General features: G+C 44.6%; 1 protein-coding gene across 9 annotated transcripts in view; it reads left to right on the plus strand.

The window, feature by feature from the left end:
• Positions 1–13,371, plus strand: part of LOC134212448 (uncharacterized) — a 112,692-nt gene extending 99,321 nt beyond the window's left edge. For all 9 annotated transcript variants that reach the window (XM_062690318.1, XM_062690322.1, XM_062690320.1 and 6 more), the window contains exons 4-5: positions 11,493–11,951; positions 12,012–13,371. In XM_062690318.1, the coding sequence (XP_062546302.1) occupies positions 11,493–11,951; positions 12,012–13,027 (1,475 nt within the window). In that variant the 3' untranslated portion in view covers positions 13,028–13,371. The remainder of the gene's footprint in view (positions 1–11,492; positions 11,952–12,011) is intronic.
• Positions 13,372–14,417: the final 1,046 nt, after the last annotated feature.

Here is a 14,417-nt window from a genome sequence, read left to right on the forward strand (position 1 = left end):
GTGATATTGTTCTCGGCGTCATACCGAAACTCTTTCACATTCGACGCCAACGAGTCGAGAATCGCTTCGGGATTCGGCGGAACCTGCACTTGGATGTTCCGGAGGACGTTCTCCTGTTGCTGGATGAACGCGCGCTGCTGCTCGTTGGATTGCTGCCGGTTGTGGAGGAATTCGTTAGTTACGAGTTGTTGTTACGAGAAGCTGCTTCAGCACCTGCAGAATGAGTGCATCTGTGGCCAATGGTGCCGGAGGATGGTTATCCTCATTTCGCATCGTGAAATCGTCCTGGGCCGGAGATGAAAGCTTGCGCTTTTTCCGCGTGGGAGGTGCGATTTTGAGTTCTTTTTCTGTAAACAAACGCGTAAACAAACGAAACAAAATTCACGTACCCGAGTCGCCACTGTTACGACGCGTTCGTGGGAGGTGGCCTGAATGTGATTGCTATCACATCTCAAAATAAAACGCGAACGTAAACGTAATTAAACAGACTTTACTGCGACACACGACTGTACGGATTAAAAAGGTTACATTCTAAGAACTCTTAAAACAATGAAAAACAACAACATTAATTGGTATCCGGTTTATGCTTTTGACGTCTATCGTGTGACAGCCTTCAGCTGCCACCGATGAGCCCAGCGAGAAAGCGACGAACGCGTTATGCTCCGAGGACCGTGTTCCCAGCGCTTCAGTTACCGTTGTCGCAACAATATGTTCGTTGCTCAACTTATGGATCACCTTCGGAACCCGATGCTTCTTCACGAGCTGGTGGAAAAACTCCCATCGCAGATGAAAATGCAGTGGTCGTGGTATAAACGGTCGCAGATGGATGTTAACTTGGCAACATTCGGGGAGTTTATGACTGAACTCGTTAACACGGCTTCGGACGTGACTATTCCAACAGACAGTGCGACGCAGCTGTCAAAATCGGGCAAGGTGATGCGAGACAAGCAGAAACTGTACGTGCATGCAGAAACAGGAGAAGGTCGAGTAACGACGACGAGTATGATTGATAAGCCAAAGGAAGCTCCAGAACCAGAGTTAACCAAGAAATGCTGTTCGTACTGTTCGAGCGATTTGCACGAAGTAGCGAAATGCCCGCACTTCAAAGCGCTGAATCTAGATGGGCGGTGGAAGGCTATTCGATCCAAGGATCTTTGGCGTACGTGCCTGATTCCGCACCGAAAATGGCCATGTCGTTCCGGAAAAGAGTGTGGTGTTGATGGATGTCGCCTACGTCATCATGGACTGCTGCATTCTCGACTCCCTCCGTCGTCTACAGCTGGATCGAGCAGAATTACTTCCGCGTCATCGGGTGGAAATATTGCTCAACAGAACCATCATTCGACGCTGAGCTTCTGTCTCTTTCGTTATGTGCCAGTTAGAATCGAAGGGAACGGGAAACATGTGGAGACATTTGCATTCCTAGACGATGGATGTCAAACAACACTCATGGAGGCTGGATTGGCAGCAGATTTAGGTATCGTTGGGCCAGCAGAGTCGCTTTGGCTTGGGTGGACGGGCAACATCACTAGAGAAGAGAAAGATTCACAACGAGTAACGATCAAAGTATCGGGCAGCGGGCTCAAATCTCAGTACCAGTTAAGCAATGTGCGGACGGTACAAAAACTCGAGCTACAAAGACAGTCGTTTCATTACGAAGAGTTACAGAAGATGTACCCACACTTGCGTGGGCTGCCGTTACGCAGCTATGATGGTGCAGTTCCCCGTATAATAATCGGCATCGAACATGCACAACTATTGACAACGTTGAAAGTGCGTGAAGGCAGAATAAATGAACCGGTAGGCGTGAAAACACGGCTAGGCTGGTGCGTATACGGCAAACAGACTGGAGATTCCGCAGCCGTCGAACTGATTCATGTTCACACAGAGAAGAAGGAAATCGGTTACGTCGAGCTACACGAATTGATGAAGAAATACTTTGCAGTCGAGGAGGCAGCAGTGGCAACGCCAATCGAATCCATAGAGGACAGTCAGGCACGTACAATACTCGAGAAAACAACACGCCGAATAGAGGGAGGGTTTGAAACCGGCCTCCTCTGGAAATACGATCAGCCGACGTTCCCAGATAGCTATCCATTAGCATTACGCAGATTACAATCACTGGAGAAACGATTAAGTAGAGACCCATACCTTCGAGAAAAGGTGATTATGTTGATCAGAGAGTATGCGATGAAAGGATATGCACATCAGATCCGCAAGGAGGAGCTGGAACTCGCTGACCCCAATCGGGTGTGGTATCTGCCTTTGGGTGTGGTAGTGGTACAGAACCCGAAAAAACAGAAAAGGTTCGTCTCATCTGGGATGCTGCAGCGCGCGTACATGGTGTATCATTAAACGACATGGCCGTGAAAGGTCCAGACATGCTGAAGACATTGTTCGTGGTTCAATTACGCATCAGGCAAAAATCAGTCGCTGTTGGGGGGGACATTCGCTAGAAGTCCGAATCATCGCCCAAGATAAGCAGTCACAGAGGTTCCTATTTCGTGAACACCCAGACTCGCCGCCAGACATCTATGTGATGGATGTAGCCACTTTCGGGGCAGCATGTTCTCCCTGTTCATGCCAGTTCGTCAAGAATAAAAACGCGTTAGAGTTCGAATCCCAGTTCCCGAGGGCGGCGGAAGCTATCATCAACGCCCACTATGAAGAAGCAGTCCAGCTAGTAAATGAGGTGAAGCATGTTCATGCACTGGGCGGATTCGAAATACGAAACTTTGTCTCGAATTCACTGGACGTTCTTCGTCAACTAGGAGAAGGAGTCTGTTCGAAGATGAAGTCGCTCGACTTGGACAGATCAACACATATCGAGCGAGTGTTAGGAATGGTGTGGAAGCCCTTCGAAGACATTTTCTCATTTGAGGTAGTGCTGAAGGAGGACCTACAGAAGTTCTTGATACAGCAGATCGTTCCTACCAAGCGACAAGTTTTAAGACTTGTGATGTCGCTGTTTGATCCCTACGGACTTATCGCTCACTTTGTTATATTTGGCAAAATTCTAATGCAACACATTTGGAGAACCGGTACGGAATGGGACGATGAAATCTTACCGGAGCTGTATGGAATGTGGATAGATTGGATTCGTTTACTGACACGGTTGCAGGAAGTTGAAGTCCCACGATGTTTTTTCGGCAATTCAAGCAGCAAAATACCCGCCATCATCCATCTGCACGTATTCGTCGACGCAAGCGAGCAAGCCTATGCGTGTGCGCGGCATATTTGCGAATCGTACAAGCTGGGGTAATTCGTTGTAGTTTGGTTGCAGCAAAACGAAGGTTGCTTCTTTGAAGCCGCTCTCATTCCTAGGCTTGAACTGCAAGCTTGCCTAATTGGATGTCGCTTGGCGGAAACTATTCGCACGTCGTTGAGCCTAACTATTGATGCACGATATTTTTGGACCGACTCAGCAACAGCACTCGCCTGGATCAAATCGGATAGCCGACGCTATCATCCCTACGTGGCGTTTCGAGTAGGCGAGATACTGAACACGTCAACCGCAGACGAATGGTATCATGTTCCATCGAAACAAAATGTGGCCGACGATGCCACGAAGTGGATCTGGCCCGGACTTTAGTCCGAATAGTCGCTGGTACATCGGTGAAACTTTTCTACCACCCAAAATCGGAATGGCCAAAACAGACCGGGAAACAATGGAATACAAATGAAGAATTACGTTCCGCTTTCAACTTCCACCGAGGTCTTCCACAGCCATTGATCGACATCAGTCAGTTTTCCAACTGGAATCGACTACTACGGGCTGCAGCCTATGTACAGCGCGCAGTGCAAAAGTTCAGAAGACAGAAGGTCTATGGGCAACTGTCTAGCGATGAGCTTCTTCTGGCTGAGAATTTCCTGTGGCGCCAAACTCAACTCCATGCCTACACGGACGAATATAGCACACTGCGATACAATCAACAGCACCCGAACGAAACCCAAAAGCAAATAGAGAAGTGTAGTGTACTGTTTCAGGAATCACCGTTCATAGACGATAAGGGCGTGATCAGAATGAATAGCAGAATTTCAGCCGCACCTACCGCTTCGTTCGAGTTGAAATATCCGGTGATTCTACCAAAGGATCATGCTCTGACACGTCTACTTGTCGATAGTTACCACCGAAGGTTTTTCCATATGCACAACGATACAGTGTTTAACGAAGTTCGACAGCGGTTTCGAATTCTGCAGCTTCGGTCGGTCATCAAGCGGATTGCCAGAGAATGTCAACATTGCAAGATTGTTAAAGCAACTCCTCGTCCACCAATGATGGCGCCACTTCCAGCTGTCCGGCTTACTCCGCACGTCAGAGCGTTCAGCTACACAGGCGTTGATTATTTCGGCCCTATTTTAGCGAAACAAGGCAGAAGCCTGGTGAAGCGCTGGGTCTCACTGTTTACGTGTCTCACTACACGCGCAGTGCACCTTGAGATAGTACATAGCTTGTCGACGCAATCGTGCGTCATGGCAATTCGTCGATTCGTGAGCCGCAGGGGTGCCCCAGCAGCATTCTATTCTGACAACGGGACCTGTTTTAAAGGGGCAAGCAACCTACTTGCAGAGCAGATTAGAACAATCCATGAGGGCTGTGCGTCGACATTCACAAATGCCAGAACAACTTGGCAATTCAATCCACCATCGGCGCCCCATATGGGCGGATGCTGGGAGCGGATGGTTCGTTCTATCAAACGGCAATGGAGGCCATCGCAGACCATCCTCGCCACTTAAATGATGAAGCGCTAGAGACTGTAGTCTTGGAAGCTGAAGCCATCGTCAATTCGCGCCCTCTAACCTACATTCCACTCGACGATGCAGAACAAGAAGCTCTTACGCCGAACCACTTTCTGCTCTACGGAGCCAAAGACACTGTACAACCAAGGACGGCCTTGGTCGTGGAAGGAGAATCATTGCGGGATAGTTGGAAACTCACGCAGCACTTAGTGGACTTATTCTGGAAGCGATGGGTGCACGAGTATTTACCAACACTGACAAGGCGCACAAAGTGGTTCCAGTCAGTTAAAGCATTGGAGCCTGAAGACGTAGTATTTGTGATCGACGTGAATAAACGAAATGGATGAGTCAGAGGCCGTGTCATCGAGGTGTTCCCTGGTCAGGATGGACAAGTTAGGAGAGCTGTGGTACGGACCAACAACGGAGTCCTAACTCGCCCGGTCGTCAAGCTAGCGTTGCTGGATATTCATAAGAACAAGAAGCAGGCCGAAGATGGAGATTCCCGGAACATCACGGGCGGGGGAATGTAAAAGAATCACAGGGCTGCCGCATTCAGCATCACCTCGGTGAGTTCCGGATCACTCGCAGCAATGACGTCTGATATGGAGGACCAAATAAGGGGTATGGATGGTATGCGGGACGAGAAAGGAGGCAGACAATTTGTTTGGATAGACCTGTAGTGCGAAACAGATAAACTCTACCAGTGCGTGAATTCAGGCTTTTCTATAGAAGATTACTTATCATTATTACACCGAATGATTGATAAACACATTAATGACTAGGTAAAATGAATTAATATACTTACTTGCTACGATACTACTCTATTTCTTACAGATAAACCTATCCTAGTAGTACGGTTGAATTATGAGCGAAATAATTAGAATTGTTTAACCTAGAACCTAAAAGTAAGTCATGCAAGTCATGCAACAGATTGACAGAAATTAATTGTCTATTAAAGTTTCATGCTAGGTGATTACATTATTTCAATATTAGTTGAAGAGTTTCGGAAGAAAAAGGAAGAACACGAATATGTAAGTTGTAAAATGTAATACCCAGTAATTTAGATTATTGACTATAATTTGATTACAGCTTTGAAGCTATTTACTGCTCTCAAAACGTGTTGGCGACTTCCCTTGGACTATCCGAAACATATAAAGAAGGAGTCACATCCACCATTGTCATAATCCGGGCAAGGCCTTCTTTTAAAGAAGGGATCACATACACCATTGTCACAATTCGGGCCACACACCTACTTTTAAAGAAGGGATTACATCCACCATTGCTTCAATCCGGGCAAGCGCCTACTTTTAAAGAACGAATCAAATTCTTCATTGCCATAATCCGTGCAAGCGCCTATTTTTAAAGAAGGGATCACATCCACCAATGCCAAAATCCATGCAAGCGCCAACTTTTAAAGAAGGGATCGCATCCACCATGGCCTTAATCCGAGAATGCGCCTACTTTTAAAGAAGGGATCACATCCGCTATTGCCTCAATCTGGACAAGCGCCTTCTTTTAAAGAAGGAATCACATTCACCATTGTGATAATCCGGCAAGCGTCTACTTTTAAAGAAGGGATCGCATCCACCATGACCTTAATCCGGACAGGGCCTACTTTTAAAGAAGAGATCATATCCTCCATTGCTATAATCCGGCCACACGCCTACTTTTAAAGAGGGATTTCATCAACCATTGCGAAGTTCCTCCAGGAATTTTTCCGGAAGTTCCTCCGGAAGTTCCTCCAGGAATTCCTCCGGAAGTTCCTCCAGGAATTCCTCCGGAAGTTTCTCCAGGAATTCCTCCGGAAGTTCCTCCAGGAATTCCTCCGGAAGTTCCTCCAGGAATTCCTCCGGAAGTTCCTTCAGCAATTCCGAAGGCATTGTAATTCCTCCAGGAACTCCTCCGGAAGTTTCTCCAGGAATTCCTCCGGAAGATCCTCCAGGAATTCCTCCGGAAGTTCCTCCAGGAACTCCGAAGGCATTGTAATTCCTCCAGAAATTCCTCCGGAAGTTCCTCCAGGAATTCCTCCGGAAGTTTCTCCAGGAATTCCTCCGGAAGTTCCTCCAGGAATTCCTCCGGAAGTTCCTCCAGGAATTCCTCCGGAAGTTCCTTCAGCAATTCCGAAGGCATTGTAATTCCTCCAGGAACTCCTCCGGAAGTTTCTCCAGGAATTCCTCCGGAAGATCCTCCAGGAATTCCTCCGGAAGTTCCTCCAGGAATTCCTCCGGAAGTTCCTCCAGAAATTCCTCCGGAAGTTCCTCCAGGAATTCCTCCGGAAGTTCCTCCAGAAGTTCCTTCAGCAATTCCGAAGGCAATGTAATTCCTCCAGGAATTCCTCCGGAAGTTCCTCCAGGAACTCCTCCGGAAGTTCCTCCAGGAATTCCTCCGGAAGTTCCTCCAGGAATTCCTCCGGAAGTTCCTCCAGGAATTCCTCCGGAAGTTCCTCCAGGAATTTCTCTGGAAGTTCTTCAGTAATTCTACCGGAAGTTTCTATAGCAATTCCTGTGGAAGTTCCTCCAAAAATACCACAGGGAGTTCCTCTACAAATTACTCCGGAAGTTTCTCGAAGTAATTCCTTCGGAAGTTCCTCCAGAAATTCCTCCGGAAGTTCTTCCAAGAATTCCTCAGGAAGTTTCTCCAGGAATTCCTCCAAAAGTTCCTCCAGGAATTTCTCCGGGAGTTCCTCCAGGAATTCCTCCGGAAGTTCCTCCAGGAATTCCTCCGGAAGTTCCTCCAGGAATTCCAAAGGCATTGTAATTCCTCCAGGAATTCCTCCGGAAGTTCCTCCAAGAATGCCTCCGGAAGTTATTCCAGGAATTCCTCCGGAAGTTTCTCCAAGAATGCCTCCGGAAATTCTTCCAGGAATTCCACCGGAAATTCCTCCAGGAATTCCTCCGGAAGTTCCTTCATGAATTCTTCTGGAAGTTCCTCCAGGAATTTCTCCGGAAGCTCCTCCAGGCATTCCTCCGAAAGTTCATCCAGGAATTCCTCCGGAAATTCCTTCAGCAATTCCGAAGGCATTGTAATTCCTCCAGGAACTCCTCCGGAAGTTTCTCCAAGAATTCCTCCGAAAGTGCCTACAGGAATTCCTACGGATGTACCTCCAGGAATTCCTCCGGAAGTTCCTCCAGGAATTCCTCCGTAAGTTCTTCCAGGAGTTCCTCCGGAAGTTCCTTCAGCAATTCCGAAGGCATTGTAATTCCTCCAGGAATTCCTCCGGAAGTTCCTCCAGGAAATCCCCCGGAAGTTCCTCCAGGAACTCCTCCGAAAGTTTTTCCAAGAACTCCTCCAGAAGTTCCTCCAGTAATTCCTCCGGAAGTTCCTCAAGAAGTTCCTCCAGGAATTTCTCTGGAAGTTCTTCAGTAATTCTACCGGAAGTTTCTATAGCAATTCCTGTGGAGGTTCCTCCAAAAATACCACAGGGAGTTCCTCTAGAAATTACTCCGGAAGTTTCTCGAAGTAATTCCTTCGGAAGTTCCTCCGGAAGTTCTTCCAAGAATTCCTCAGGAAGTTTCTCCAGGAATTCCTCCAAAAGTTCCTCCAGGAATTTCTCCGGAAGTTCCTCCAGGAATTTCTCTGGAAGTTCTTCAGTAATTCTACCGGATGTTTCTATAGCAATTCCTGTGGAAATTCCTCTAACAATACCACAGGGAGTTCCTCTAGAAATTCTTCCGGAAGTTTCTCGAAGTAATTCTTCCGGATGTTCCTAAGATGAATTCCTCCGGAAGTTCCTTCAAGAATTTCTCTAAATTTTTTTAAAGAATTTCTTTCAAGAAATTATCCAGAAGTTCCTCCAGGATTTTACCGGATGCTGCGGAAAGTACCTACAAAAACTATTACGGAGGCTTTTTCAGACATCAAAAATTCGTTTGGAAGGTCTTTCAGTAGTTCTTGCAAAAATGCCTGCGAATAAATGCTGCATAGTTATTTAATTTTCATACCGCGGCGACAGCGAAGAAAATCTTCGGCCATCTTGAATTCTGAAATGGCACAAAACACCGATTTCCGGCTTCCACTCATCGAGTCCGTTCCGGCAATATTCAGTTTCTAAGGTTTTGTCAATAAAATAAACTGAGAAACTTTTAACATATCGGTCTTTTCCGTTGAACAAATCAACGCGGTTTTTTATTGTAGTTTTATACACCGCGCTACTGTTGTAATGTTTTCAAAAGCACGTTTGCGCAAGATTCCACGCGGCGTTTCACATTCGAAAGGAAGAACCGCACTCTAGGAAACGCCGCAATGTTATCTCCCCATAAGAATTGAGTATACGGGCAGCAAAAAGCGCGGTGCGTCATTTCACGTGGGGAACGCCGCGTGTACTTTTGGGCAAATGCGTTAATACACTTTTTTACGAGGTGCGTATCCCCCTCGTAAAAAAATCTGGGTGTATTATCAACTCCCTTTAATTTTTATCTTTCACATAACTACCGATTATATACAGATTGGTCATATATGGTCGGGGTTCAGCCAAATCACACCAAGCGCCAACGAAAAATTACCAATAATTGATCCCAAATCGCATCGAACATCCCTCAACCCCATAACTGAGGATATCCTACTGCAAATGTATGCTTAAATTGATATGAAACTATTTCCGTTGTCCTTGTACGAACAAAATATCACAAGTCAGTCGAAAAGCCGCTTGGTGCGGTTTGGCTGAACCCCGACCATATGACCCAAAACGAAAATCCGCTATCAAAAATCGGCTCAAAAATAGAGCCAGCTTTCTTCAGCAAAAACGTTCACAATTGACCGTTCCATCCAGGAAAAATATTGAACAAATCAGGATATGGGCACTAGAATGATCTAGAACAGTGGTGCTCAACACATTGGTCTTTTTTTCCCTTAATTTGCTTCTCACACAATAAAAATTAGCTTAAAGCATACAAATTAGCACATGGTTGAAAGCTTTTAAATGTATCTATCTGCTGAGGGTAATAAAATGGATATTGGTCTTAATCTCACTCGATATGAAACGATCAAAGCAAAACAAAGGTGTAATTTTATTTTAATCGAGTCGTACGGAGCGATTTTAATACCAATATTCGTTTTAATATCATCAGCTGATAGATATATTTGAAAGCTTTTGTTCAACTACTGACTTGTAAGGTGAAAGCTAACTTTTATTGTGTGACTAGTAGATTAAGGAAACAAACGCCAAACAATATCGCCGACACTCCCGATAGTCCTTGATTTCTTAATAGACTTATGCAGGGGTTCATCGAATTCACTCACCTGATGGATTTTGACATTCGAGCGGGTCGTCTTCTCGAACAAAAGTTCATTTTGCGTTCATTATGCGACCCGCTCAAACGTCATAATTTCTTGGGGAGTTCATTTTGCGTTAGTCTATATTAAAATCGATCAAGGGGTCGTACATTAATTACATATGCACTAATGGGGGGGGTCTGCCATTTTCTTACGCTCCATATAAATAAAAAAATATTTGTATGGGAAAAATCTTACAGGGGGAGGGGGTGGTTTTCGAAAAACCCAGAAGAATTGCCAAGAAGATCTGCGATGTCCCCACAATTTATCGAGTTGGTTTCATCAAAACTCGGAACACTTCACGAAAAAAACAGTCACCAGTTATCAATACGTCTACCAAATATTGTTCCGATGAAGAAGTTTATTATTGAGAAACTTAACTATTGATACTTTTCGGTACACTGCTTTCAAACAGTTTACTCCTAGAGTGCTGCATGTTTTAATCGGTACACCAGAGCTCTTAACGTTCCGATTCGAATTTGATTATTTTTGATGATCTAACACAACCAAAACGAAAGTTTTACTGAAGCGCATTCTATTAACAATCTCGTACGTACGGACTGTGTGATGATGTTTATTACAGCTATTCCAACTAACAAGCAAGTTTGGAATCCGATGCATCCAGTTGCTCTTGGAGACCTCCAGACTCAGAATATTCTGGAGTTCCGTAATTGTTCTGGGAATACTGTGATTATTACATAATGATGTAATGATGTTCCATGATGCGTTTCCAACTAACAAACAAGTTCTAGAACCTTTGAATCATTCTGTTGGTTGAAACCTTCAATATCTGGACTCAAAAATGGCTTGGGGTACCGTAGATAGTCTGGGAATGTTATGATTTGCATATAATGATGTAATGATGTCCCATAGGCTTCTACAACTAGTACCTATGATTCACTCTGAACCTATGATTCACTCTGTTGGTCTTGTAGACCTCCAATATCTGAACTCAAGAGGTTTGGAGTATCGTAGATATTCTGGGAATGTGGTATTATGGATATACTGATGTAATTATTTTCCATGATACTTTTCCAACTAACAAACAAGCTCTAGAACCTATGAATCACTCTGTTGGTCTTTTAGATCTTCAATATCCGAACTAAAGAATGGTTTTAGGTACCATGATATTTTGGTAATGTTGCTCGGGAAACTATGAATCTTGAAACCTTCAATGTCTGAACTCAAGAATAGTTTAGAGTACAGTTGATGTTCTGGTAACACTGCGATTTGATAAAAAAATAGTTTTATCATGTCTCAAGTAGCATTGACAACTGCCAATCAGGATTAAGCCCCGTAAAACTCTTTTTTTTTATGCAGATCAACAAGATATGAGTTTAAGTAGGGAATTGAATTTGAAGCAATATGTCCAAAATTTATGTTGAAATACGGGGAAAAACCCATATCGAATCGATTAAGAGCAAGTATAATTGCTAGTTAAGAATACGAGTTAACAATTTTTTTTTTCCTTTTTTCCACAGATAACAAGGGACGAACACTGTTCTCGCCGCGCCTTGAGTACAACGAATGGCATCCCGTCGGCCGGGGTGACCCATTGAAAAACGATCCAACCTATGACTACAGTCCACCTGTGCTCGAACGAGTGCGTTACTGGCCTGAAAATAAAGCCAACAAGGACAAATCAAGTGACATCCTACTTCTCGGAGTGCCATCAAAGAAATCTAGTGCCAATGTCGAGCACCAGTGGGCTAATAATAACGGTCCCATTCGACGCAATTACTATCACCAGCAGATCAACGAGTTACCGACAGTACTGATGCCACCTCCTCTGAACAACCACCTTCAACCCGACGATGTCTACCTTTGGACGCAAGCTACCACTCACCAAGTGCAACGCTATGAACCACAGGCAGAAGGATTCCGGTATAGACCTGGCCCGCCATCGCAACCCAGTCAAAGCTTCGTTAACCAATATTCAGGTAATACCAAATTGTCCCAAAAAGCTGCAGAGATACTTTCATCCCACTTACCAATTTCAGGTCAAAAACACAACGAGCCATCCATGCATCACGCCACACCATACCAGCAGCAACTGCAAGCAAATCCCAGTCAGCAATACACGACTACAATTCGCCTCACATCTCCGAGTGAATTTAGTTCCAAAAAGCCAATCCTCCACACCATCCTACAAAACGAAAAAGCCTACCCTTTCACTAAAACCTCCATGAGCGGCGGCGTAACGGAGTACACATCCAGCTACTATAACCCTCAGTACATCAACGCCATGGCGACCACAATAATCCATCCTCCCCAAACCACAGAATATCTCACATCCGAATCCTCCAACACGCTACCTCCCGTAAGCACCGACATCAAGGCACCCCTCGTAACATCAGCTGTATTTATTCCCCCAATGACATCCACTACCACTACCACAACACCTACACCCCCACCAGCACCAACCACTCCCGCCGACCCCTTCCTAGCGCACCTCCAACAAGCCCAACCGAAAGCCCCGCTCTACCTAATCATCGAAGGCCATTCAAAGGTCAAAACCTACGGTCTGAACAACAACGACACCTTGATGCAGCTGCCGAAAATGGTTCCGGTGGTAGGAGCGAAGGACCCCATAGTGCGACACGTTGTCAATCGAGATGAAGTTGGCGGTGCCGCCACCATACCTCGCATCACGATGAACCCGGTTATGACGTCAACGATGGCACCGGTGATGATTTCCGTTTCCGAGGAGGAAACCAGCGCAGAGAAATCCGCTGTGGATTCGTTGCTCAGTCTGTTGGGTTCATCGTTTGGCGATTACTTTTCGAGTAAGGATGCGAACGGTAACTCGATTGACAGTGCCGAAAGCGGGGACAAGGATTCTAAATCGAGGAGGAATGTTCGCAGCGTAGAGGAGGGACAACATTTGTACGTGATGGGGACGTTCCAAGTGGGAGACGAAAACAGCAGGCCAGTCTCGGGAGACTACACTCCCTATCGGAAAGGATCGGTGTTTGATGAAAGTGGCAATTTCAACAGGGAAGTGTACAAGTATTGACCAATGGGACGGCAACGATGATGTGATGAGGAATTCAGTTCAAAATATGTGTTCCGAGACGAAATGTTAATTAGTTTGTTGCTGTTAAGTTTGAAAAATTTACATTTTCGTTGAAATGCGAACGCCACTGTTATTTCGTGGCGTGGTGATCGATTATCATGTGACCAATTGTATATAGATAACAATAGAACGTAGATGTAGATGTTATAAGCCTAAATAAATAAGAACCAGACAAGAGAAGAAATTCCAACTTTCAAATCATTGTACAACTAGTTTAAAATTCTCGAAGCCATTTTTCAGCAAAAATGTAGCAGGGTGAGATAATACACGGATTTGAATAATGCAAAAAAGCAGAAAATTTCTTTATAAAGCATACCGAAGAAAAACTGTGCTGCCATGGGACTGACTTGCGGCTTGCGACAATTTACTCAAGATTCAAAAGCCAAAATAAATAGGTGACAGTTATTCGAACTGCTTCTTTGTTAAGATTAATTCCCCCGAAAAAGTGAGGTAAAAGTTATTTGGATTCCGTTCCGGACAGTTTCACCTTAAACGATGGCTACTATGATCTGTCATGTGACTATGGAACAGAGCTATGTTATGCTTGTTCATGTCTGTCACGGACAAATGAGAAAACTTAGAAATTGGTGATTTTTCACCCACCTTCGAGAAAAGTGGACTAACCCACAAGGTGGGTAAACCGTCTTTACAAATCAAAAAGAATCAAAATGTCAAAATGAATGTGCATTTTTTACCCACCTTCTCAAAGCAAAATTTCTGCCAGGTGAGTGAAAAATACCCACCTATATACAAATAATATTGTGAAACTATAATGAAAGATAATTTGCTCTATCATTTGAAACTGAAAACCTTACGATATGCTAATCAATTGTTTTTTTTATTTAAATAAAAAACCTCGGGGAGTGTATGTAATTAAGAGTGGCGACATATGCCGCATTTGACAGGTCTCCTGCTCGTTTGGAACACGATTTTGTATGGGAATGACAGATGAATTTTGTTCCAATTCTGACAGTGTCGCCACTTTTAATTATTAATTATTTATACATACATACTTACATTCATACATAATTATTAATACATACGTACTTAAATATTAATACATACACTCTGAATGGAACGATATGGTTTCCTCATCTTTACCATAGTGTTTCCGATATATTCTTGTTCACGTTTTGTTGGATTGGTTTGTTCCTTGGAGCGGGAAAACCTCAAATCCTTTCGGCGGCAGAGGACGACGCGACAATCTTTACACATTCGGAAAGGACCATACGCTATTCGCAGGGCTTGTACAGGATACCAATACGCTTCTTCTTTTCTCCATGGAAAAAAACTGCGCATTATTTGTCATGCTTGCTTCGTACGATTCCAT

Source organism: Armigeres subalbatus, chromosome 2 (genome assembly GCF_024139115.2).
Source record: "Armigeres subalbatus isolate Guangzhou_Male chromosome 2, GZ_Asu_2, whole genome shotgun sequence".
NCBI lineage: Eukaryota > Metazoa > Arthropoda > Insecta > Diptera > Culicidae > Armigeres > Armigeres subalbatus.